This window comes from Podarcis liolepis, assembly GCF_965112155.1.
Source record: "Podarcis liolepis genome assembly, chromosome: Z".
NCBI classification, from domain to species: domain Eukaryota; kingdom Metazoa; phylum Chordata; class Lepidosauria; order Squamata; family Lacertidae; genus Podarcis; species Podarcis liolepis.
The window spans coordinates 18,667,385-18,694,346 of record NC_139570.1 but is presented as its reverse complement, the minus strand read 5'-3'; the positions used below and the strand labels follow the sequence as shown (position 1 = coordinate 18,694,346).

At 47.4% G+C, this 26,962-nt stretch overlaps 1 protein-coding gene across 2 annotated transcripts in view; it reads right to left on the bottom strand.

Moving 5' to 3' along the window:
* Window positions 1-890: 890 nt before the first annotated feature.
* Window positions 891-26,962, bottom strand: part of MID2 (midline 2) — a 211,496-nt gene continuing 185,424 nt past the window's right edge. For both annotated transcript variants that reach the window (XM_083484726.1, XM_083484727.1), the window contains exons 8-10: window positions 13,505-13,666; window positions 6,619-6,826; window positions 891-5,129 (exon numbers count right to left, since the gene is read on the bottom strand). In XM_083484726.1, the coding sequence (XP_083340852.1) occupies window positions 4,727-5,129; window positions 6,619-6,826; window positions 13,505-13,666 (773 nt within the window). In that variant the 3' untranslated portion in view covers window positions 891-4,726. The remainder of the gene's footprint in view (window positions 5,130-6,618; window positions 6,827-13,504; window positions 13,667-26,962) is intronic.

Below are 26,962 nucleotides of genomic sequence, written 5' to 3'. Positions count from 1 at the left end.
ACAGAAACACAATTTCCCAACACATGACAGGGTGGTGTCATTTGCTTGCAGCTGCAGTGTGCTCTCCTGCTTTCATTAAAGTAGCCAGCCTCAAAAACTCTTTAAGAGATGTAGAAAACACTGTGCAAGGGAAGCGCTCCAGCTCGTTCTGATCTCCTGCTCCCAGGAGAAGCTATTATCACCCTGCTGCCATTAGCACAGGCAATTCAGAGTTGATGAAAAAGCATCCCTCACTGCAACCACAGCAGCCAGCTTCAGAAAAACATTCCCCGCTTGCCCTGAGAGCTGGATTCAGTCGAGGCCCTGGGTTGGACCCTTTGGAGGCGCTCTAAGGCCTTCACAGTCAAAACCCCAAGCATGGGCTGTGAGATGCTGCAATGGACAAAAGAGGCAGAAGGACAAAAATGGGGTCCCAAAGAAAAGTGCCTGTGATGTAGGGAATCAAGCCTCTTGGATGGCAGAGGGAAGACAGGCAGTGCAAAACAGCCCAGACAGGTCGCAAAAGGTCATGTCAGGACCCCCATCACTGGTCACCTCTTGACTTTAGAGCAGGCATTATCTACAGTAGCAGTCATCTACGCTGCCTCTTTTATTGTAAGCCCAAGCCTTCATTAAAGCAGCTCTAGTGTTTAGGTAGGGGGCTGTGGCTCTCCAAATACTGCTTGACACCATCCCATCAACCTAGACCATTGGCTCTGAGGTTGATGGAGTCCAATGTTTGGAGTCCTGCATCCGCCCCCTTCCCTGCGCAAAGAACCATTCACTGAGGTTGTGAAAACCAAGCAAAATACAGACTGGGGCTTTCTTTAGGATGACTCTCCCTTCCCCCAAACCCTTCCCCCCCCCCCAACCCGGGAAACCTGCCGGTCTGATTAATCATATTTTTCCAAAAAAAAAAAAGTTAAATAAATGGTAAAGCATATCTTTTCCTGGAAAGGCCTTTAGTGTTAATCTGCTCTTACTGGGCAGATAATTCCTTCTCCCCACTGCAGTGACAGGCTGCTTGCTGTCTGAGCTGCACTACTGTGGGCCTCAGGAAGGCAATCCACAAAACAAAACAGAAAACAACAAAAAGGAAACAAAACCAAAAGAAAAAACCAAAACAAGCATGTTAGAGAGACAAGTTCTGGCACATTTTTTGTGCACATCCAGGGAATCTGTATGGAGGAGCATCTAGTCCATGGACTCACCTTCCAAAGTGGTACTGCCTTAGTTAGGATTGCCATATTTCAAAAAGTGAAAATCTGCTGTTGAGTTTTTTCTTTCTTTCTTTCTTTTTCGGCAAAGCTGTTGAGCTTCCAAATGCAGTATTCCAGGTATGTCTGCAAAATTCCGGGTGTATGGCAATCCTATCTTAGGGAGGTCACGAATCCATTCCCCCTGGGAGCCAAGGATGGATGAGCTGGAGGTCACTCCTGAATCCTCCACCTTGGTCTGCTGGCAAACACCACACTCACTTCTCCCACCATGCCTGACACACACCTGGAATGCCATATTGTGTTAACACACAGTAGAAGGGGAGGGGCAGGGAAAGAGAGCAAATTCTTCCCTTCAAGAAAAGAAAATTTTCAGGGGATGGATGAAAAGGAGAGGAGTGGAACACCCCCCAGCACAGATGCTGCTGTTCAGATAAGATATCCAACTCCCTCCCCACAAACTCTGCATAATTTACTCTGACTTTAGATTGTGCTGTTTCTTGATGCAAATGCATTATTACGTTTGAACAGAGCGCTTCCTTATCTTGCATAATGTCCCAGTTTTAGTAGCTCAATCCTAGCACTGGGAATTTCCAGGTGTTCTTTTCTTTTTGGTGTGTGTGGGTGTGTGTGTGGCAGGGGAGGGGAATGTTCCCAGAAAGTGGGTAATGCAAGGAGACATGAGGATCTGTTGTGGTCCAGAAGCACAATTGGAGGACACACGGCAGAGAAAGAAAAGCCAATAATGAGTATTCTACCTCTCAAATTGTGGCAATCTCTGTTGATTTTTTTCGCTCCCATGCTTTCCAATGTTTCTGTGACTACTATTTGGTGGCTAGTTACCCTTTTATCCCCCTTTCTCAAAGAAAGCTGAGATACTCAGAAATTCAAGCCAGATTATTGGATTCTGTGCAAAACCATGCACCATGGAATTGAAAGTGATAAAAGAATAACTGTATATTAGCATTAAGGAAGGTGATCTTGGATTTCTAAATGCAAAATCATTATGGGGATGTGGATTCTTTTCTTCTTCTTTTGGCGGTCGTGTGTGTGTGTGTGTGTGTGTGTGTGTGTGTGTGTTTTCTAGGTTCACTTATTCCCTAGGTAAGTAGTCTTCAACTTTTCCAGACCCAGGACCCATCTTAACCCAAACATGCATTTGGGGATTTAAAAAATAATAATCTATATATATCTATATACACTGTCATTTATTTGCATGGTACTGGTGCTGCTGTTGTGACCCATCTTAGATCAGATCCAAAAGGGAATCTCAACCCACCAGCTGAAAACCAATGCTCTAGATCTCCTTTCTGGAGTAAGCAAAACAAAACAAAACAAAACAAAGCAAAACAAAAAACAAAACAAAACAAAACAAAACAAAAAAACACCTCTGTTTTTAAAGCTGAGGTCCATATCAATAATACAATTGAAAGAAAAACCTGAAAGGCAGTCATGCCTTGTGAATCTGGCAGATAAATTCAGCAGCAAACACAAGAGCGTGCCTCAGGATCCTGCCAGTAGCCTTGAGGCAACAAAAACTAAATTTAACTAAGCCCACTTTAAGGCCATCTAAGCACCATTGCTACCATCTTACAGTTACCGATTTCGCAGAGAGGAATGCCACCCACTTGCTGGGCACAGGTTCTGAAACTGACGGGAGTTGAGCCTGTACATTCCACTCCTAGGATTTGTTTGCTTTCTTCTACTGCTACAGGCCACAGAACTAACACCAGCCACTCCCGAAAAGAAAGCATAAACAGTGCCATCTTCCCTCCGCTTACGCTGGGCAAAGGGGGAATACCTCTCACTCTGCTCCATCCAGTGCTTTTGCCTAGAATTCCCACCCAAAGCCCCTTCTTTGGGTCGCTGTGTCATCTGGCACAACGTCTCTGGAAACAACAAGGAGCTCCTGGCTGTGCTCTAAAGGCTCCAGGATACTCTTTGCAGACTGAAAGCCAGTGACGACATTTGCTACACACAGGATATGGTCTTGAAAGAAGCAGGAGCCACTGGACAAAGAAGTAGCCTCTGCCAGTTGGGATCCCATGTTAACAAGTAAACCACTGGACTAGAGTGTGCGCTAAACTTTCCTTCTTATGTTTTAAATGTGCGCAGGTTTTTTTAAAACAACCACCCCCTTTCCCTGTGGTGAAGCTCCTGCCAAACTCAGACAGATGCTTGAAAGAGTCCCTGTTGTCCAGGGAGCAAAGGGAGACACCACTGCATCTCAGAAGCCAGATATGGCACAGTAGTCATGGTCTTTCAGGCTTCGTGGACTGCGCCTCCCCTTTTCTGAACGTAGCATGTTCCTTGTGATACTATGGACTGTTTCATACGTTCACAAAACCCTTACATGAAAGGCACTTCTGCTCAGGGAACAAAATAAATCTGCCAGTAAAATGCCACATGGGATCACCAGATCCTACTCGGGGTGAACATGCATGGACTTGCTGCGACTCGCCAAGGCTTTCCAGCATGTACACAGTCCATTTATACAATAATCCTCTGCAGATGTTGCCTCCATGTCTTTTATCACAGTGATGAGGAAACTGTGGCCTCGCAGAGGTAGCTGGATCCCAGCTCCCATCAGTCCCAGCCAGCATGGCCCAGGGGCAGGGATGTTGCGAGTTGTCATCCACCAACTTCTGCAGAGCCACAGGATTCTTATCAGTACAGAGCTCTTTCAGATGACTGGGTGATGTGTGGAGGATTGTGTGTAGGACTTTGCTTGTTGGTTCCGGCCCTGAAACGGGGCACCCCAGGGAGCTGCTTGCCATATGCATGCTCAGTGCAATGCCTGAGGAGCCAACACAGCAGTACTTGTGTAGGTCCTCACGTGATCAGAGCTCCAATGGCACAGAAGGCCTATGGCCCTTTGCAGACCATGTGCTGAGTTCCCAGACTCAGGTATATAGTATTGTGAGTGGGTATATCAGCTGTGGTCCCATTTCCTCCTCCACACACAGTCCAAATGCATGGAGGCAACACCTGCATGTGGGCAAGACGACCCATCTCTAAGATTGATACCTGTGACGCTAAATATGTGTGACAATCTTGTCTTTTCTAGGTAACAGCTTGGGTTCCAATTCTGTTTGGCACCCTCTCAAAATGGCGGGCTGGGAACTACTAGGTGTTCCAAGAACACTCTTTCCACACAAAAGAAAAAAAGGAAAAAAGAAAAGAAAAAAAGGGTCTTGCTTTTCAACTTCCTGGCAACCAAGAAGGGACTGACCCACCCAAAGCCCTGCCATGACACCCTTTTCCCCACCAGAAATGAACAAGGCATGCCAACTCCCATCGGAGAAAATTCAGTAGTGCTACCAAATAAAAACAAAAACAAAATCCAGTTCACGAAACACCACCCACACTGCTCCAAGAGGGTGTGCCAAAGAGGTGGGTTTTCCTTAGGATATAAGCTAGCCCAGTGTGGCAAGATGCTGCTCACCACGATAAGAAGCAGAAGCCCACCTTCCAGCCTAGTTGCACAGAAGTTCCTGAGGCTTGGGCTGGAAGGGAAGGGCCTTTCTGACTCAATGGCAGGATTTCATCCCTGATACGTATGGGGACTCTTGCGGTCGGCAGTTGCATTCTTGCTGCCCGGGGTAGTCTATGAAATCTGGGGCGGGCAGACCTGATATGACCATTAAAGATTTGTTCCAAATCGTGAAGGTGGGGCAGACCGGCAGGATGAAAGATATCTCGAAGGTGTGCAGGTGGAGAGAGTTGGCCGGGTCGTAGAAGGACAGCACATTGTTGTCATAGTCCAGGAGGATGCCCAGGCGCTTCATCTGCGGGTGAACGTCCACCAGCATCTCCTTGTTGTTGTGCCGCACCACAAAGTTGTTGTTGCAGCGGGAGAAGACCCAGGAGGAGGAGTTCTTGCCAATCCACTCATTCTTGGGGGCTGATTTGTAGGCGATGCCAATTGCATACCTGGAGAGGCAAAAAAACAAACAGTGGCATTCAAGAGAATAGCTGAAACAAGAGATAAGAACTGGAAGTCATGGGCTGGTGGTGCAATCTTAAAATTAACCATGTCTACCCAGAAGTAAGCCCATTCAAGTTACCTGGTTTACTTCCAGGTAAGTGAGCAGGGTATTGCTGTCTAAATCAATTCAATCAGTCTGGCACAGAGTCTAAGGCTGTGTACACACCATACAGTTAAAGCATATGATTTCCCCTGAAGAATTCTGGAGTTTGCATTTTACCCCTCACGGAGCTATAATTCTCAGCACCCTTAACAAACTACAGTTCCAAAGGTTCTTTGGGAGAAGTCACATGCTTTAAATATATGCTGTGCATGCAACCCAGGTGCTGGACTTCAACCAGGGAAGACCAGATTCTAAATCCCCACTCTCTTTTTGAAAAAGGAGAACCATCTCAATCGTGCAACTCAAATAAGCTGCTCGTTTTCATCCAACTATACTGCTGTTGTCTCACCTGGCCCTACCTGGAGATGCCGGTCAGTGAAACTGGGAACTTCTCCATGCAAAGAAGACGCTTTGCCACTGAGCTGCAGTCCTTCCCCACTCTAAGCCTTTGTAGGCAGGTTACAAATCAAAACCCATTGATCAAACTTACCACTGAAGCACCTAGCTAAGGCTCAGTGACAATACATGCAATGAGAGCAAAGTGTAAACAATGGGCTTGCGCAAAATTTGAAGTGGTTCTCTGGCCATGGACCAACCAGGTAGAACCCAGCGCTTTTTGTTGCGGGTGGGGACAAAATAAGAATGGATGCTGGCTCAGAGGAGGGCAATTCAATTGGAAAACTGGTGTGTGTGTGTGTGTGTGTGTGTGTGAGAGAGAGAGAGAGAGAGAGAGAGAGAGAGAGAGAGAGAGAGAGAGAAGAGACTATGTTTCAGTGGTAACCATTGGAAGATGCAAGCCCACCCCCCTGCCCACCCCCCGCTGTGCCTTTGATCAATGCATTTCTGTGTGACACGTGCCCCAAGGCTCGCTTTGAATCACAGCAGCCGTTCCCTGGCTCAATTATATGTGCCCTCCCTCCCTGCAGCGCAGAGTGAGCAGCGCCGAGGCTCACGTACCTGGAAGAGTACACACACAGCCTGCGCTGCTCTCGCTGCCGACGTGTGCTTTTAAATGAAGCCCTTCAGCGAAAGAGACTTGATGAAAACGGCATTCTTAGAGGTATGCGTTTTCAAAGCAAGAGCAGTTCCCAACAGCTTCTGCTGCCCCTACACAGGTGTTGCAAAGGGGTCCTGGCTGGCAGGGCCATTGGGAAGTAGCAAGTTCCTTGCTGATGGGCACAATAAACCAGCAATCTATGCCTGGACTATAAGCCTGGTGACTCAGCTCTCCGAGTAAACGAAAGGGAGACAGGCCCACCCCTTCTTCCTCCCAGGCACCGTGTCCCTGCTTATTCTAGGTTAGGCTCAGCACCAACAGCAGAGCCACTTACCAGGTGGAGGAGCCGACTGTCACCTCCCAGTAATGGCAGCCACTGTCAATGAAAATGTTGCCTGCGGCACCATAGCATCCTGTCCCGCTGAACCTCTCGGGAGTGTGGCTTTTTTTCAGGGAGCTCTCGTCCTTCTCCATTTGGAGCCCATCGTTGGAGATCTTCAGCTTCTTGTGTGCCATTTTGGGGTCCAGTTTGAAGGGCTGGCCTATGAGGACCAGAAAGAGAACGAAGGTGACGCAGGGCAAAGCGAAACTTTAAAAAGGTACAGAGGCCCCCACCCCTCCCAGCAGCTTGCTTGCTTTGCTTATTTCCCACTTTCAGAGCCCAAAAGAGGAACCCAGAGCTGCTTACAACCATAGTAATAATTGTAATGATAAGTTCTATTTTAATTGATTGTAAGCTACTCAGGGAGCCTTTTTTGGCTGAAGAGTGGGGTACAAATATTCTAAAAATACATACATACATACATACATACATACATACATACCTACATACAAAAAACAAAACCAATTTATGAGAAGATAGCTTACTAAAGGTTGAATAATCATAAACATGCTCTGGGGATAAGGCAGTAGCATAAATAAATATGGGTAATGCAGTATTTCTGGAGGCTGGATGAGAAGGCGTATGAGCCTCCTAAGACAAGGAGTTCCAAAACTCCCAGGTTTGTTTGTTTGTTTCATTTCCAATCAGAACTATTGTCCCTGTTGGCTTGGCTTTAAGGAAGGGAATGCAAGTGCCCACTTTAGGACTATAGAAGGCTCCCTATAACCAGCCCCGGTCAACAATCTGGCTGCAGCTCTTTGAGCCAGCTGAAGTTTCTGAGCACTTTTCAAAGGCAGCTCCACATGTTACAGTAGACCAAAGGGATGTAACTAAGGCATGCTGCGATACCTCAAGTCAGTAGAGCATGACACTCTTAATCTCAGGGTCGTGGGTTCGAGCCCCACGTTGGGCAAAAGATTCCTGCATTGCAGGGGGTTGGATTAGATGACCCCCATGGTCCCTTCCAACTCTACGATTTTATGTGTCAATGTGGCCAAATCAGGCATCTCAAGAAATGAGCGCAGCTGGCGCACCAGCTTTAACTGTACAAGTGCATTCCTGGCAACCACAGAAACCTAGGCATCCGTGCTCAGGGCTGAGTCCTGGAGCAAGCCCAAATTGCAAGCCTGTGTCTTCAGGGGGAGGGCTACCCCATCCAGCCTAGGCTGAATCCCTATTCCCTGCTCTGCCTTCCAGCTGACCAACAGCACCCGTCCTATTTGAATTAAGTTTCCACTTGTTCTCACATTTCTAAGGATCCTGTCCACATCCTCAGGCTGTACAAATTGGAATGTATCATTAACACTGGACAAGCAGAGGCCAAAGTTACATCCACCAGACCTGTATCAACTATAGTATCCAAGTCAGAAGGGTGATTTTGTCATAGAAGTGCTGAGCAAATTGTTCACAGCAGGCCTTCAAGTGGTCTAAATTCTCCTTATGTGGGCCAGAGTGTAAAAGATCCCTGAGCACTGAAAACAGCTGTGCTGGACAGCTCCTCACTGATGCAATGGAGGCATAGAGAAAAAGGTTTATTCACAGTTCACACTGCTACAGAATAGGTCTTCAAAGAGACTCCACCAACATCACTCTAGTTGCCGTCTCATGCAATTCATTGTCACTAGCTCCCCAGAGAACCAGGAGGCTGGTTTGGATCCACTTCATGAGAGGGGATGATCAGAAGTGATCATGTCCACCATCCTGGTCATTTCTCCATTCCAGAGATCCAACAGGGCTAATATATCTATCAAGTCTTGCATGTGGTCTAAGCTTCATCCAGGTGGTCCATATATGTCTGTTGATTTGTAGTTGAAGAAGGGAGATGGCACACGTCCATTGTATTAAACATTAATGTTGATTTTCAATTGTATTTCTATTGCTTCTTTTATTTCTTCCTGGCAGAAGTCTCTCCCCACCTGGAGAAGCTGGGGACTGAACCTGGGACCTTCTGCATTGCAAAGCAGATGCTCTGCCACTGAGCTACAGCCTCCTCACATTTTTAAAGACAGATCTTTCTGCTCTGTGGTTGCTAACAGACAGCCAGGGAGATATTTGTGCAAGGGACAGAAATGGAGATGGAGACCCAGCAAAGCAGGCGAAAGTCGGATCTAAGTGAATTCCTTAAGGGCTTTATTCTCTATTAACATTAATGGGAGTTATTCAGGCACATTGCAGGGAGAGCACAGCCCCCTTAAGTGCTGGTGTAATAGTCTTACAGAGCGGCAGAGACCATCAATGCATCATTTAGTCCTTCTCGCCCACATCCACAGTCACTCCCCACAACAGACGCTCTGTTATTACATCCTACAGGAAAGCACGCCTTCGCGGCTTCACAGTAATTTTTCCAGCACCGATGGAAGGTCTCGCCTTCAAGGGACTTTTCCTCACATGCAGGCTCAGGCTGCAGAAACCAATCAAAGGCAGAAAATGAGGGGCTTTTTTTGTAGATTCTGCCAGGCGACCATGGCAAGACTCAGCCCTCAGCCATCAAAGTGCACACTTTCCAAACCTGTGCAGAACAGTGGGAGGGGGGAATATTCCATTGCTTAAGACAGTGGCCCCGTCTGCACTACACATTTAAAGCAGAATAACGCCACTTCAAACTGCCGCGGCTTCCCCCAAAGAATCCTGGGAACTGTAGTCTGCAAAGAGACTATGAAGAGTCCCTTCATGGAGTTAAAATTCTCAGTTTGGCTTAACAATCCACCCGTCTTCCCCAGCATCTTATTCTCACAGTGGTCAGCCTATGGGAAGTCTACAAGTAGGACCCGAGATCAACACAGCTCTCCTCACTTGTCGAAACAAAACAAAACAAAAATTCCTTCCAATAGCACCTTAGAGACCAACTAAGTTTGTTATTGGTATGAGCTTTATGATTACCAAGCTTTGTGATATGAGCTTTGTGATCACTAGTCATTACCAGCAACTGGCATTCAGAGACATACTGCTTACCACAGTGCAGGTAGAACGTAGGCATCATGGCTAGTAGACAGGTGACCATATTCTTCATGAGTTTCTCTAGCCCTTTTTTTAAAGCCTTCCATTAAGAGACAGAATGCAGCACTGGTTGGAACTTTGGTCAGCTCCAATAAAAGAAATTCTCATGAGAGCAGTGGGGAATCTCCAGCGCATGAGTCTAAACTATGCCCACCTGCCCCCTAAGGATGTAAGATGGCATCATTTTCAGGTCTGTCCTGTATTCATGGCATGCAGCACAGTTTCCATGCCTCTGCAGTTGGTCCTCCATAAAAATCCACTTTATTCATCTTGCTCCCTGCTGTGGCAAAGTTACCTAACCTATGCAACTTATTATAGAAATTCTGTTAAGTTACATTGCCATTACGTTATTCCACCACACTCATTTCAATGCATAGAAAACACAATGCAAAAATTAAAAAAATGGGGGGGGGGACATATAATCAATTATGTATTGTTTGGAGGCAGAAGGCAGCAACCATAAATACCAACTCTTGTTTCCATCAGAATTCTATCTGCTCCACACCTGACGTTGGTTCATGGGGGTGGGGCTGTTGGGCAGATCTATTTCTCCACCCACTTCACAAGATTCATTGCAGCCACCATCTCCACCGCAATCACATTGGGAAAGACTGTGCAACCTGAGGAAAGCACCACCAGACAGGCTGTTCCGAGGGGGTGGGCGGGGCTGCCGCCCATCTGCCAGTTTTGGCCATCTGCAGCTGCACATCTCAAGAGTTCCTCAGAACCTATCCTGGTTAATATGCTGCTGATGATAACGGGCAGGTCTCTGAGCCCAGCTGGTACTGCAGCATGCCAGCTCCCCCTCGAGGGTGTTCTTGAGCTTTGTGGAGTTACTGACTTCAGTCGTAGCCGAGTTCTGCAAATTCTTGAACAATTATATGACAGGAGAGTGTACATGTGCATTTTCTTGAGGGGCAATAACAGAATACTTCTATTGCTCAACAGAAGCAGACGTGCAGACAAAGCCCACCTGAGCAGATCTCTGTTGGTTTTCTGTGGGGGTGGGGAGCTGTCAGACTCATCTACTGAGGGTGGGGGGCTTTTGAGCATTAAAGCTGTTGAATGTTTATTTTATGTGTTTTCCCCCCTTCCTGTTATCAATGGCTTTTACAGACTTTTGATATTGCAAGAGTGCCTGTGAGCACTCTTCCCTGGAGTGCTTGGAAGACAATATTTTAGGAAAAGATGAAAAATACTAAACACATAAATGAATGCAAGCCACAAGTACAAAAACAGGAGGTATGTGGCAGGATTGGATGGCAGGGTTTATTTCAAGGAGGGGGAAACATATCTTCTAAATATGATGATAAGTAGGTATCCTACTCTCCCAATTACCAATGGCAAGAAAGATGTAGTGGTTCAGCAATAGTCACAAGATGGCATGCAGAGAACAGTTCAAAGTGCCCTGCCAATTGCCCATGCATAATTCAAATCCTGCCTTCTGGGAAAAGCAAGCACTGGGAGTGCTTGAAATTAAGGCACAGGCAAGCTTTGGGTTGGGTATGAATGGCTCAGTTGAGCAAATCTTGCTCCTTGAGTTCAGAATGGTCTCAGTGGAACAACTACTCTTTGCTTTCTATCCAGTTACCCCGACAGAAAATCAAATGCAAGCATCTGCAGCCCACCTAGGAACATCATCCCAAAGGAAAATGGCCAAGCTACCTTTCACAAGATCCTGGCATCTGGCAAAGTACCCTTCTAGTTTGTGGAACTCTTTCTTGCAGATGTGTCCGGCAGGACCCCTTGGAACAACTTTAATTAAGAGGCCGGGTAACATCGGAGAGCCACAATAGTGATTGTGCATCTCTCCATTCGAATGCCCTTCTACTCATCCCCTCGGGGGCTGGAAGATGCCAGTACAGTTTCAAAGGCCAAGCAATCTTCCTGGCGTGACAGCGAGGTGGGGTGGGGGTGAGGAGCAGCACTGTTTCTGCAACAAGACTCTTTATTTCAAATCGGCAATATAATCGCTAGACTTGGAATTTCAGCAGCACGTTCTTGCAATCTCTTGCTCCTTATTTGACAAGCGTAGGAAGTCAAAAGCTGACAGATCCACAGCAAAGAATCTGAACCAAGCCTTTGATTGGGTGCTCAGTTAATCTAGCAAATGGAGTTTCTCTGTGCAGAGCACTTAGCTGCATCCTAATCTCTCAGCTGACTGGCAGAAAAGGCGGCTGGCCTAGCCACCCCACCTTACCCATATCCTTAATTCTCAGCAATTTATTGACGCATGTTTACTCCCCTCCGAGGGAGGTGGTCTGTTAGCACTCGGCTTATCTGTCAAGCTAACAATTCAATCCTTTTTGGAGCCCACACAAAAATCCAAGTGATTAAAATCATAAAAAGAGAGTGAGGTCTATGGTTTGGTTTTTCATCAAAGCTGAGCCATTTGTCTCCAACATGCGGGGCAAGTTTTATTTGGTATTTATATCCACGCAATGTGCCTTCTCAGGGAGTGATGGGAGTGGTAGGAAGAAATAAATCATTTTTAAACACCCAGTCAAGTACAGCAGGTAGGACAGGATTGAAACATCAAGCAAAACAGAGAGAGGCAAAGCTTCTGGAAAATTGGGGGGGGGGGTCCCCACAGAAAATTCAGCTTCTGCTGGCTGTGCAAGGCTGAGGCAAATTATAAGATAGAGAATGGCGCACCAGAAAATCTTGTACAACCTGACACCTTCCATCTCTGCCTCTGTTCTCCCTACATGCATTGCCTCCCTTCACACTACTGTCAAAAGTCTAGTGACTTGGATCCTCTTATAGAAATTCATAGAAGAAAAGCTTCCTGTCTCCTCTTCCCCAATGCAGCCAGCTGTGACACCCCAAATGCCTCTGTGGAGGAACTGGGGTCCCTATTGAGTAAAGTGAGATGGGGAGTGGGGGAATTCCTGGAAAGGAAGGAGAAGAGGACGGGCCAGAGCTCTGTGGTAGAGCTTTGCATGCAGAAGGTTCCAGGTTCAATTCCTGACATCTCCAGGTAGGGCTGGGAATGTCAGTACTGAACTAGATGGGTCAATGGTCTAATTCAGTGCAAGGCAGCTTCCAACACCCCACGGGAAACGTCCCTCCCATGAACTTCCTTAATTTGAGGAAGTCAATGTCATAATAATGGCACAATTGCTGCATCCATCTAGCTATGTGCAGAGACCCTTGAACTCAGCCTTCCCCAACTTGGAAACCTCTGGATGTTTTCGACTACAACTCCTATTAGCCTAAGCCAGCACTGCCTCTGAATGGTTCAGAGTCTGGAACTTAGAATGTTCCAAGTGGAATTTTATGGAGAAGCAGCACTATTTTCACCATCCATTTACTCATGCCCAGTGTATGTCAGGCCCTTGGATGTCACCATGTGTCTCTGCTCCCCTGGCCGTTTCATCCCAACACTGCCTTCCCATCCCCTTTTGCAGCCAGCAGGGGTATCTTCGCCCTTGTCCCCACCTTGCTTTCGTCTACCATAAAAGAACTAGCAAGCCAGCAGTTAGGGACCACAACAATCCTGCCAACAGAAGGAGCCCAATGCAGCCTAAATCGAGACACTAAGTGAGCCCAGCATCCCTAAACAGAGATCCATTGTTCATGGAGCCTCAGTAGCGGCCAAAAATCCAGGGACCAGGGCATCTCTAGGAATGAGTTCTGAATAACTGGCCACTTTGTAGAAATTGCCGAGATGGACAGGGTTCCCCAAAGGTGACACACACTGCAGGGGGGTTCCTGAGCTAAGACTACAGCCCTGAGCAAACCATGCATCTGTAAAGGAGCTTTGAATGCAACCCATTCACACCATGACTTCCCCTCCTCATTTGCTGCTTGGAAGAAAGGCATGCCTGGAGACACGTACTGTTTGTCTTGAGCCTGGCGGGTTCGCTGTTCCGGCTGCCAGCCTGGTTTATCGCCTTGACGAGGAAGATATATCTTGTGCCACTCTGCAGCCCATGCACTGTGTAGTGATTCTGCTTGATGTTGGGGACGATCATCCAGCTGTCCATAGAATTGTAGAGGCCTGCAGGAGGGAGCACAGAGGATATCAGAAAAGGTCTGCAAAAGGCCCACTGAGACTAGCATCCTGCCTCCCACAAGGGGCAACAAGGTGGCTCTTGGAAGGAAGCAAGCAAGCACCAGGTGCCCCTCGGCGCTCATTCCCCAGCAACTGGAATTCCAAAGCATCCTCTCTCAGGATACAGAAGTTCCAATTAGCTAGAGAGGGACAGATCAACCAATTTCCGGACCATGTCAGTTTTGCAGGTGTTCAACCATTAAGTTACAGTGGTACCTTTGGTTACATACTTAATTCGTTCTGGAGGTCCGTTCTTAACCTGAAACTGTTCTTAACCTGAAGCACCACTTTAGCTAATGGGGCCTCCCGCTGCCGTCGCGCCGCCACCGTGCAATTTCTGTTCTCATCCTGAAGCAAAGTTCTTAACCCGAGGTACTATTTCTGGGTTAGCGGAGTCTGTAACCTGAAGCGTATGTAACCTGAAACATCTGTAACCCAAGGTACCACTGTATTTCTATCCTGTTTCCCACCCATCCCCTTCCTGCTTTTAAGCCTGCACAAAAATGAGCATTTAAATGGCACACATTTTGCCCCAAAATGTGCATTTTGTACACATTTCTCCCTCAATGACACATTTAGCCTGCAAGATATGCATTTTGGAAGACTTTTTGTTTTTGTTTTTGTTATTTAAAAAAACTGATACCTGCACTGGAAAATGTGACGAGCGCCTGCACTGTCAGTATGGGAAGTGTAGATTAAGGCTGGTTCACTTAAAAACGTGGACCAAATTACATTATCACCAGCATCCCTACAGTTAGCTATCATGGCCACTGCCTGTTGCTGGAACCTACCCCCCCCCCCCCCATAAATCTGTCTAATCCAGAGAGTGGTCTAACATCTGGTAACAGAGACAGAAAGCAATGGAGGAGGCAAGTGCAAGGCAGGCTGAGAGTGTGCATCTTTTCAGTTGATTTAATCTCTTGCCTGGCAGGTTCAGAGGAGCCTGCAGGAGGGAGAGCAAAATAAAAGCAGCAGCAGAGAGTGGCTCATTTCATTATGCCATGGGAACTAAGCTCATTAAGGCCAAGCTGGCCCAGCCAAGAGGGCCCCTTGGTGGCCAAACGGGCTGGAGGTCACATCATTGGCAGCCTGTTGTCATAACTCTTGCTTGAGGAGAAAACATGCAAGAGTTCTGGAGACGGATCAAAAAACATTCCAGGGAGGGCTGCTGTTTCCATGCCCTGCTTGGGAGGCTCCCAGAAACATCTGGCTGGCTACTTTTGGAAACAGGATGCTGGCCTGATCTAGCAGGACAGTGAAGCATCTATGAAAGTCGGCAGGGAGATAACAAAGCCAAGAAGAAGATAAGATGTGCAGGCTAAATGCAGGAAGTGGATTATCTGGCTCTGCCTACAACCTGAAGGGCCCTGGAAGAAGTGCAGCAATAGGAGATAACAGCTGTATTATTAACTGCCTGGGTCAGCAGACCCAGCAATACTAATTTCTTCCTTCCCATTGTAACTCTGGATCATGTAACCCAGTGAGACCCAGAGGGTGATACAGCCATCAAGCAGTGTATGCACCTAAAGGAATCCAAGATCTGGGTGAGTTCTTAGACAAAAAAAAAAAAAAAAAGGACATGCAAAAAACGTACAAGATTTTTAACTGCAAAATGGAAATTTCAATACGATATTTAAAAGCCTGTTTGTTTGTTTGAAAAAAGCAACATCTGCATCAGTAGTATCTTAGTGTTAGGCAGCAAAAGATCCAGTAGTAGCTTAATACTGATTTCCCTGTCAAAGGTTGAAATACTAATGATGTAGGTATCTTGAAAAGAGTGTGATTCTTCAATTCTATTCCCATTTATCTAGGATTAAGTCCCACTGCACTCAATGGGGCTTAGTAGACATGATGCGCATAGGGTTGTACTATATCTCCCTCTGTCCTCCTGGGCACAAATGGATGAGCGCAGCATCCTATGTAGAAGTGATGCTGCTCATACTTTCTCAAAGCAAAGGGATATGGGAAAGACACATGTTCGCTTTTCAGCCTGGGTGCAAAGTTGTTTTTATCTAATTCCCAGAGCCTGTATCTAATTCCCAGAGGCATGGCTGCGGGAACTGTACATAAGTACTTTATTCCTTAACTTAAAGGTAAAGGGACCCCTGACCATTAGGTCCAGTTGCAGATGACTCTTGGGTTGCAGCACTCATCTCACTCTATAGGCCGAGGGAGCTGGCGGAAATCTTCTGGGTCATGTGGTTAGCATGACTAAGCTGTTTCTGGCAAACCAGAGCAGCGCACGGAAACGCCGTTTACCTTCCCGCCAGAGTGGTACCTATTTATCTACTTGCACTTTAACATGCTTTCGAACTGCTAGGTGGGCAGGAGCTGGGACCGAACAATGGGAGCTTACCCCGCCACGGGGATTCAAACCGCCGACATTCCGATCGGCAAGTCCTAGGCTCTGTGGTTTACAGAGCGCCACCCACGTCCCATTCCTTAAATTAGGGTGGCATAAACACTCATGCAAGGTGTTTGAAAGGTTGCTGCAAATATAACCTGGGTTAATAATGAGAGGGTGTACAAGCTGGAAGAGTTCAGCCTTGGCAAGGAGACAAGCCTTAACCCAAAAGTAGGTAGTCCAAAGCTGTGTATTCAGATAACACAATGCTGGGCTCCAGAGCAGACTGGCAAATGCCTCACTGTAGTCATGATCCAGAACTGCTATGTCCTATCTGGGAGGCAGTACTTGTGTGGCACAAAGGCCTACATGGAAAAGTGCTGCTTTTGTCTAGCACAGCATTGCTCTGTATAAAAGAAGAAAGTATTTCTAGAGAGGCTTGATGTTTGCTAATGTGCACCCATCCCTAGGAACTGTAGTTTGTTAAGGATGTTGGGAACTGTAGCTCTGGAAGGCTTTAAACTACAGTTCCTAGGATGGTTTTGTTTTGTTTGTTTGTCTGAGGAGGGATGTGCTTGAAATGTGATCTATATGTATGCTATGGGTATTAAAAGTTAATGGAGCTGCAACCCAATTATCGGAATGTTAACAATTATATCAATTAAATTAGTTATCAATTAAATTGCACAAATTTGCATGCTAATAGAAACAATATTTCTGAAGTATTTTCTTTGTTTTCAGGTGGTGTGCATGTACGCCATGCATTGCCTTACAGGAGGCAGTTGCTCTTGTCTGGCAACAGCTGAGAGGTTGCTTCTAAAGATGGCACTAGCTACTTCCAGTTTTTATAAGCACTTGCTTAAAACATTTTTCTAAAGTCCCTGCTACTTGATTAAACGGGAACACCTTTTCAGCCATTCCAAAGGTTTGTTAAAAATTGATTAACCCAACTGGTAGGACACCGAAGTCCCTTGTTATATATTGGGTTTGAACTAGCTTTGCGGGTGGCTCTCTTGCAAAGATTGAGTAGTAAAACAAAATAAAGGGGCAGATGTCGAATTCTGTTAAGGGATCTGCTTTTTTTAGTCAATTAGACTAGCTAATTAACAAACTGATAATTGTACACACCAGTGTGCCTGGAGTAAGCTTAGTGGCTCACAAAGGGGGTTGGGAGAGATTCATTGCCTTTCCTACAGTACTGGCAGGGCAAGTCACAGCTCTAAGCGGAAACAAAGAACTTGGCTTGGCTTGTGCGTATATTTTCTGAAAATTCTCACCAAGCCCTGCTGAGGTCCTCTTGGGGTTCTGCTGCAATATGACATGAGATTTCTAAGAGGGTGAAGCTGGGTTCCACAACAGTACCACCATTTTTTATTTTCCTCTAGGCTAGGAATTTGAAACCTGGGGGCTTCCAGATGCTGTTGACTACATTTCCCACCATCCCTGGCCATAAGATAGGCACACTAAGGGAGTTGTAATCCAACATCTGGAGGTTCACAGGTTCTCCATTCCTGTTCTACAAGGCTGTGGGTTCAAGAGACCCAATGGGAAATTTCACACAGGTAAGTGAGTGGCAGAGAAAGACAGAGTGCTCTGTTTCTTCCAGAGAGGCACAAGTTCCCCATCCCTACTCTAGGTAGGTCTTCCTCAACCTGGTGTCCTCCAGATGTTTTGGACTACAACTCCCATAAACCCCAACACCATGTCCAAGATCGTTCTCTGTACCAGGCTGAGAAAAGCTACAGTGGCCAGAACCCTTAAAAAACCCTACAATTCCCAGGATTCTCCATTATGGTTAAAGGTATGAGAGTGCTTTCAATGGTGTGGATATGACCCAAGCTTTAGAACAGGATGGAAAATGGGTTTCCTGGCCTGACAAGTTAGATGGTGACTGTGGTCAAAATTTGGGGCTACAGAAGTAGAGCAAATTCAGCTGATGAAACAGTCCTGTAAATGGAACTACTGGCCATACTTTTTGCATACCTGCCTTTCTGCCTCCCCAAATATAGGATACAGAGATCAAGACATGGAACCATAAGGTGCTAATTCCTTGCTCACAGGCTTCACAGAATGTTAAGCGATGAGGCATTGGCAGCTCTCACTTGCAACCTCTTGTTAATCCCTTCCCTGCCAAACAAAGTTTCCGCAGCAGTAATTAGACAAGAGAGACGTTTTCTATAAGAATTGTGATGTGATTCAGGGAGAAAAAGTAAATCGATCTGTCAGGGAACTGCCATCAGAGCATCAGGTGGTGGAGGGACTCAGGCAGGATGAAAGAGACTCAACTGCTGAAGCAGGGACCAGCAGGGGGAGGAGTGGGTCTCTGAGGGAATGCGAGCAGGAGGGAGGGCTCAGGGAGGCTTCCAGCGAGAACAGTGGGGAGGTATCGGAGTCTCCCATAGGGAGACCCACACCTCGCAGGAAACTGTCACGCCGTGAGTCCAGGAGACGCGTTTCCGTTAAGGAACTTCTTTGCTGGAAACGCTTCCGCAGACAGCCACTGTCGGACTCTACTAGTGACTAGAGCAGACATGTCTGAGGAGCTCCGTCACACACGGAGGTTTGTGGGGTCGCACAAACTCTGAGGGAGCACGTTTTCACGCACAAGCAGCTAATCAAACCCTCACAGCAGTCCGACAGTCTTTGTACGCTGCCTGTGCAAGAGAAGGCATCATGAGCGAACCAACCGGAACCGGAGGAGCAGGGGCTGGAGCTGGTCCAAGCTTGGAAGATAGATACCGAGCGTTGGAGGTTCAACTGGCCCTGCAGACGGCGAGGTTGGAGGAGAGAAGGGCTCAGGATGCAGACAAGAAGGGGAGAGCCACGCAATTCCCCAGAAAGGTACCAGGATTGGTGCAGAAATTTGGGGGGGACCCCAAGGACTACCATGCTTTTAGGACAGAGATGCAATATGCCCTTAATGTGCAGTTCGATGAGTTCCCTGATGAGGAATCGCGAGTTGCTTTTGTAATTGGGCATCTTGAGAAAGGGGCTAGAGACTGGGTTCGACCCCTAATGGCAACGCACAATGACATACTAAAGGACACAATGAAGTTCTTTCGTGCAATGGATATCATGTTTTCCAGCGATATTGAGGAAGGGGTGGTGCGCAGACAGCTAATGGCTTGTAAGCAGGGAAGTCGATCTGTCCGTGAATATTGGACTGAGTTTACCATGCTGATTCACAGACTGAGTTGGGATTTATCGGCGGCACCCGTTCAAATGCTATTTGAAGAAGGTCTTTCTTCGGGGGTGAAAGACGAGCTGGCACGGAGCCCCAGGGCGGAGTCTATGGATCAGCTGACCAAATCTGCGCTGACCATAGGAGCGCGGCAGGAGGCAAGAGCCTTGGAGAGGCGGGAAGGGAGAGGGGAACGTTGGAAGGAGTTCCGCATTCCAGACATTCCTGAGCCAGCTTTCCCGCCGGCAGAGCCGATGGAAATCGGAACAGCGCGCGCGCGCGCATTTTCAAAAACTAGCGAGGGAGCTAAGAAGGAGGGAAAGGGCCCCCGGAAATGCTATCTCTGCCAACAGCCAGGCCACTTTGCCAGAGTCTGCCCCCAGAGGAAGGAATGGCAAGGGATGGTGGGAGCTGTTGAGGGGGGAGAAGAAGGGGGAGCGGAGCAGGTAAAAGCCAACGCCTGGTTGCCACAATTGGGGCACTGCAGCCAGGCCAAAGAGCAGTGAAAGTGCCCGTGCCAGAAGCTCCTCGACCTGCTCTAGTGATTGAAGTGTCGCTAGAGCTGCAGAATGGGCACCCCCTAAAAATAAAGGCGCTATTGGACTCAGGCAGCTCCTGCAATTTTATGAGCAAGGAGTTTGCTGCTGAACACCAGATACAGACCATCCCTTTAAGCAACCCCCTGCAGGTGACCACGATTGATGGCAGGGAGTTGTTGGGAGGAGGAGTCCGCTTGCAGACTGTCCCAATGATAATGAGGGTGGCAAGGCACACAGAACTGATAGCGTTTAATGTGGCCACCCTGGGAGGCGCTCCCATTATTTTGGGAATGAGCTGGCTAGCTCTACATGATCCGCTGGTTGGCTGGCATCAAAGAGTGGTGTCCTTTGGTTCAGCACATTGCCTAGAACACTGCAAAGGGGAGAAGGGTTCAGCAGGGGCCCAAGCCACCCTAGCAGGGACTGAAGTAATGGGGAAGGTGAAGGTACCACCACAGTATGCAGATCTCAGCGACGTGTTCAGCGAGAAGGAAGCTGACCAACTACCACCTCATAGACCCTTTGATTGTCAGATCAATTTACTCCCAGGAGCACAGCTTCCCGTGGGCAAGTTGTATGCCATGTCAGACAGGGAAATGCAGGAGTTGCGAGGGTTCATTGACAAGAACCTGAAGAGAGGCTTCATCAGAGAGTCCAAAGCAGCAGGGGGGAGCCCAGTGTTCTTTGTGGACAAAAAAAATGCGGACAAGCCGAGACTTGTATGTGATTTTAGGCGGCTGAATGCAGTGACTGAACCGGTGGCGTTCCCTATGCCCAGAATTGATGATATTTTGACCAGGGTGAGGAAGGGAAAGATTTTCACAAAGCTGGATCTAAGGGGGGCGTACAACCTGATACGCATAAGGAAAGGGGATGAATGGAAAACCACCATGTTTACCCCTTTGGGGGCGTTTGAATACCTCGTTATGCCATTTGGATTACAAGCAGGCTCCGCGTGTTTTCAATCTTTTATGAACCACGTGCTGGGCCCTTTGCTCTACAAGAATTGCGTTGCCTTTCTAGATGATGTGTTGGTGTATTCTGAGAATGAGGAGCAACATGTGAGAGACGTCAGAGAAGTGTTGAGCAGACTGCAAGCCAACAGGCTGTGGGTCAAACTGGAGAAGTGTCGGTTCCATACCAAGGAGGTGGAATTCCTGGGGTACCGCCTGTCAGACAAGGGATTGGCCATGGATCCCGGCAAGGTACAGGCAGTGCTGGAATGGAAAACACCCAAAACCAAGAAGGATGTGCAGAGGTTCCTAGGGTTTGGAAACTTTTATCGTAAGTTCATCCGCAACTTCGCCCATCTGACGGCGCCCATCACTGACTGTCTCAGCAGTAAAAAGAAGTTTGTATGGACGGCGGAGGCGGAGCGAGCGTTTGAGGAACTGAAAAGGGCCTTCGCCTCTGAAGAACAACTTCTGCATGTGGATTTACGAAAGAAGCTAAGGGTTGAAACAGACGCATCTGACAGAGCCATAGGGGCGGTGCTTCTTCTGCAGCCGGGGAAGGAGGAGTCAGAGTGGCGTCCGTGTGCCTTCTTCTCGCGGAAGCTGAACAAATCCGAGAGGAACTACACGGTGTACGACCGAGAACTGCTTGCTATTCATGAGGCGTTCCGGAGATGGAGGCATCTGCTAGTTGGTGCACAACATAAAGTGCAAGTGTGCACGGACCATAAAAATCTAGAGTACTGGAGAACGGCGCGAGTGCTCAACCAAAGGCAGTTGAGATGGGCCCAAGAGTTCTCCAAATTTAACTTTGAGATTTGTTATGTGCCAGGCCCAGAGAATGTTAGGGCGGACGCTCTCTCACGCAAACCTGAATATTTGGAGGGGGAGGGAGCACCCGAAGAAACCCATATCATTCCAGAGGACCGCTGGGTGTGTGGGGCGACTTTGGTGGGGCAAAGGGAATTGGTAGAGGGTACGGTGCAGGATGCATACGCCCAGGGGAAACTCAGGGATCTCAGAGGGGAGGAAGACAAATCCGGTGGTTTTGAGGAGAGAAATGGGGCATTGTATTATAAGGGAGCGTTATATATACCTGAAGGGGAATTGAGGGAGAAGGTACTCAAGCAGCTGCACGATAGCCCCACAGCAGGGCACTTTGGGCAACACAAAACCATGTGGCTGGTTACCAGGGAATTTTGGTGGCCCAAGGTCAGGGAAGATGTGCGGGAGTATGTGAGAGGGTGTGAACAATGCCAAAGAGCCAAGGGGGAGAGGCAGGCGCCGGCTGGTTTATTAGAACCACTGCCCACACCTGAGAGACCGTGGGAAGCAGTGGCAATAGATTTCATGACTGATCTGCCAAGGTCTAGAGGGAAAACAGCCATCATGGTTGTAGTAGACCTGTTAACTAAAATGGCCCACTTCATAGCCTGCTCACATGCGGTTACAGCAGAAGAAACCGCCAAATTGTTTGTAGAGAATGTGTTTAGGTTGCATGGCGCCCCCTTGAGGGTGGTTTCAGACCGAGGGAAACAATTTACTTCCAGGTTCTGGAGGAAGCTCATGAGCTTACTGCATGTAGAGGTTAATTTCTCGACGGCCCGTCATCCTGAAACCAACGGGCAGGCGGAAAGAGCAAATGGGGTTCTCCAACAATATTTGAGGTGTTATGTTAATGACAGAGAGAATGATTGGGTGGAGAAGTTGGCGTTGGCAGAATTTGCCTACAACAATGCAGAGAACGTGTCCACGGGGATGAGCCCCTTTTTGGCTAATCACGGGTGCCATCCCAGAGCCTTCCCAGGGGGGGAGGGGGAGAACTGGAGCGTTCCAGCTGCAGAACAGTTCGTGGAAGAAATGGAAGCGATCCATCGCCAGCTCCAACTCAATTTAAACAGGGCTAAGGAGGAATATAAGAGGCAGGCAGACAAAAACAGAAGGGAAGGTGAAAGCATCAGGGTGGGGGACCAGGTGTGGCTGTCAACCCAAGGGTTGCCATTCAAAGGAGGTTGTAAGAAATTAAGACCCAAAAGGCTGGGTCCGTTTGAAGTCATACAGCAGGTCAATCCAGTGGCTTTCAGGCTCCGGTTACCGAACCACATGAAGCTGCACCCAGTTTTTCACAGGTCGTTGCTGTCACCGTATAGAGGAGACAGTGAGGGGAGGGTCACTAGGGGACCAGCAATGGAGGAGAAGGAACACAGCTACCATGTAGCGGAGATCCTCGATTCCAGGTGGAAGGGAGATCAAGTAGAGTATTTGGTAATGTGGGAAGGGGAACCGGAGTCGGAAAACACCTGGGTTAGGGCAGAGGATGTCAATGACGAGGTTTTAATAGAGACTTTTCATCAGAGGTTCCCACGTAAACCTCAGCCTGTAGCGAGGTTCCGAAGGGAATACTTTGCCACCACCGACGAGGAAGAGGAGTTGGAGGGGTTCCCAGATTCTGAAGAGGAGGAGGATTCAGCTGGCCAGGACGACGATCGATGGAGAGAATTGTTCGAGACGTCAGAAGATGAGGAAGATTCGTTTCGGGGTTTTAGCCCTTCACCTCCCAGGGGGGAGGAATTGGGAGGGGGTGAGGGGGGCCCTGGAGGGGAGGTGGATGTCAGGGAACTGCCATCAGAGCATCAGGTGGTGGAGGGACTCAGGCAGGATGAAAGAGACTCAACTGCTGAAGCAGGGACCAGCAGGGGGAGGAGTGGGTCTCTGAGGGAATGCGAGCAGGAGGGAGGGCTCAGGGAGGCTTCCAGCGAGAACAGTGGGGAGGTATCGGAGTCTCCCATAGGGAGACCCACACCTCGCAGGAAACTGTCACGCCGTGAGTCCAGGAGACGCGTTTCCGTTAAGGAACTTCTTTGCTGGAAACGCTTCCGCAGACAGCCACTGTCGGACTCTACTAGTGACTAGAGCAGACATGTCTGAGGAGCTCCGTCACACACGGAGGTTTGTGGGGTCGCACAAACTCTGAGGGAGCACGTTTTCACGCACAAGCAGCTAATCAAACCCTCACACGATCCTATTATTATTAGCTGACTGTAAGCGCACCTCTAAATGGGCTGTAATGCATGCTTGCTAGAACAACTCCCTGAACGGCTGGTCTCCAGAGACTAGGTTTCATTACATGGAGTGATTCACTGGACCACCCACCACTGTGCACACAACAATTAAATTGGGTCGTCAACCCATCGAGAAGCAGAGTGAAGAGCAGAACTTCAGACTCTCTCCTCTTCTTCATCTTTTTTCCCCCTGGCTGCCTGGATTTGTGCTCCCTGGAACCCTTATTGAAGCTTCTGCCAAACTCACATTTCCCCTCACTAACACACCCTCTCTGCTAAGGTTGCCTTGGGAGTGGCCAATCCTCAATGGAACAGAAGATATGCAATCTTCCCACTGGTGGAAAGAGAGAAAGGACAAGGAAAGCATAGAAGAGGTCTGTTCATTTCCACAAGTCCCATGTACGATCTGTTCCCAAATACTGTAACCATTATTTCCTCGCACTAAATTGGTGTACTGCTCCACAATGTTATGTCTGCACCACAATGGCCACATGCACACCATACAATTAAAGCACATCCCACCCCCAAAGGGAATCCCAAAAACTGTAGTTTGCAAAGGGTGCTGGGAATCATGGGATTCTTTGGTGTATGCACAATGGATACCTAGTTAATGTTTCAGCCAGCCAGCCATGGATTACACACAAGCGTTGAGGAAAAAACAGTACAGACATTTCAAGAATGTGCCATTTCAGAATGCAGATAGGAATTCACATGTTCAAACACTTCTCCATGTTGAACCTCTCCCTGAATACAGGAACATAGCAGATCGGGGTGAGGCTTCAACCATGTGGTTTACTCTACCTATATTCTAAAGCAGCGTTTCCCAAACTTGGGTCTCCAGCTGTTTTTGGACTACAATTCCCATCATCCCTGACCACTGATCTTGCTAACTAGGGATGATGGGAGTTATAGTCCAAAAACAGCTGGAGACCCGAGTTTGGGAAACACTGTTCTAAAGCAATGTATTCTTTTGAGGACGACACTATATTAATTTCCCCCTGAACATCTGAACTGACTTTTTTTTTTTAAAAAAATAGTTTTTATTAAAGATTTTCTTGTATAACAAAGAAAGAAAAATACAAACGGCGTCTTTTCACGTTATCTAAAGTGACTTTTAACTAGCAAATGAAAAGTTTGCTTGTTTGCTTAACTAAAAAGATTTTTAACTGATGAGAGATAGGCAAGGAAGGGGAGGGATAAAAGGGATATGCAATGATAGAGTTTGAAGCTGGCTGTTCTGTGGACATGTTTCATTACCGATAAACAACAACTGTCTTGGGAAATCAGCGTTCCTGCCCTCTCTCCATCACATCCTGTTAACCTGTGGCCGCTACACTTCTCTGCCCGGCAGTTTAAGTCCATTACTTTCTTGATGGGCTATCTTGGAGACAAACTATTACAGACCAGAAATAAAGCAAGCTACTCAGGAATTTGCCTTTACAATATTAACTTTAAATTCTCACGAACAACACCATCTTCTTTCCACTCTGTAATCACAGTCATGCAATATTCTGGCCTTGCTAAGGGGCCGATTCACAATCAAATTGCTGTGCAGAGAGTCTTGGGTTGAGTGCAGAAGCCATTGAATGATGCCAGCTTCTCCAAGTGCCAACAGAACTGTGTTTACCACAGAACCACTCAAGTTTTCAGAAGCTCAGTGATGGTACAGAAGGCCCAGGTCAAACAGCAAGCCTCCGACAAACCCTTTTCCATGTGTCAAACTTTGCATGCACCCCCCTCAATCCACTTTCAACACGCTGATATTGTTGGGTGAATTTCCTCTGGTTTACACAGCACAGAATGTAGTTAGGGGAAAAAATATAGACAGCTTAATAAAGAATACCTCATGCTTTTTTAGGTTTGCTTCATATATTTATTCTAGTCATGCAGTTGCTCTGCGGGCTTTGCTCAGAATTGATATCTGCTTGTATAAAGCAGGAGAGACATGGCTCAAAGCCAATTTTAACCATGGTAAGTAAAGATTCCCATAGGCAACCATGTTGAGCAGATAACCTTCGAGCAGATCCTGTCATCGGGACACTGAGGCTAAAGGTTTACTTGGTAGTCTTGCTAACACTCACCCTTATAGCCTGACCCAGGGCTTCCTCTGAGTTTATATACTCCAAACCTTTCAGTGTGTTTCACCACCACCACCAAAGGTTCACCCACGCTTACTTTTTGCTGCATTTCTAGGCTCAGGTCTGGGTTTCCCAGGTCCATATCTAAGTGAGCTATGGTTTGTTGTTGCTTTTTTGATCCCAGAACTTTCTCTGGGAAAACCTGTGTTTTACCACTGAATGAGAGCAAATGGAAATCAGGTTTTGAGCAGGTTGCTGTTGCTCCGATTCAGTGGCAAAACACAGCTTTTTTGCTCTAACTGCTCAAACACAGGCCTGGAAAGTCCGGACCTTTGCCTAGGAAGTACAGAGCAAAGATAAGTGTCGCTGAGCAGCAGGACTTGGAACTACTTAGGGGTGGGGGAGAGAAAGACTTTACTACTTAAGATCCCCCGGGACATCCTTTTTATTGTGCATTCATGATTATTTGTTTTCATGGTTGCATTGGGTCAGTTATACATGAAGCCACGTTCGATACTGCTTGTGCCTGCAAACGTTTTTGGGGTGCACGTACAGTATTATTTCCAACTGGTACATGTCACATAGCTTCCTGCTGAAATCCTGACACACTTCATTCCACAAATGTTTTGGGGGTTTGAGGGGGGCGGGGTTATATCTGTTGTATTACAGTGCAAGAGCATCCTTCTAGATTACAATAATGTGGCAACACTGAGCAGTCACTTAAGAAAAAAATGTGGACATTCCAGTATAAATCCACCACTAATTTACTATTAGTCAATGGTACGTTGCAGAATATACCTACAGAAAAATTAGTCTGGAGGGGCCCTTAAAGAAGAGAGTCACACATACTCCATATACCCTTTCTCTCCTTAGGAATCCCCAGCCACTTACTGAATCTCTTACTGGACCTCTGTCATTTCAATAGCTGTTTGCTTCAGCAACAGCAGTCCTGACCTATCTCAGTTTTCTGAACTATAGCCTTGGTTGCTCTGGATCCAGAAGATTTGCAAAAGCTGTGAAAAGGTGAAAGTATAAAATACAGGAAAATACTGCAGGCCCATCTAGAATGAGTTGAACTTCATGTC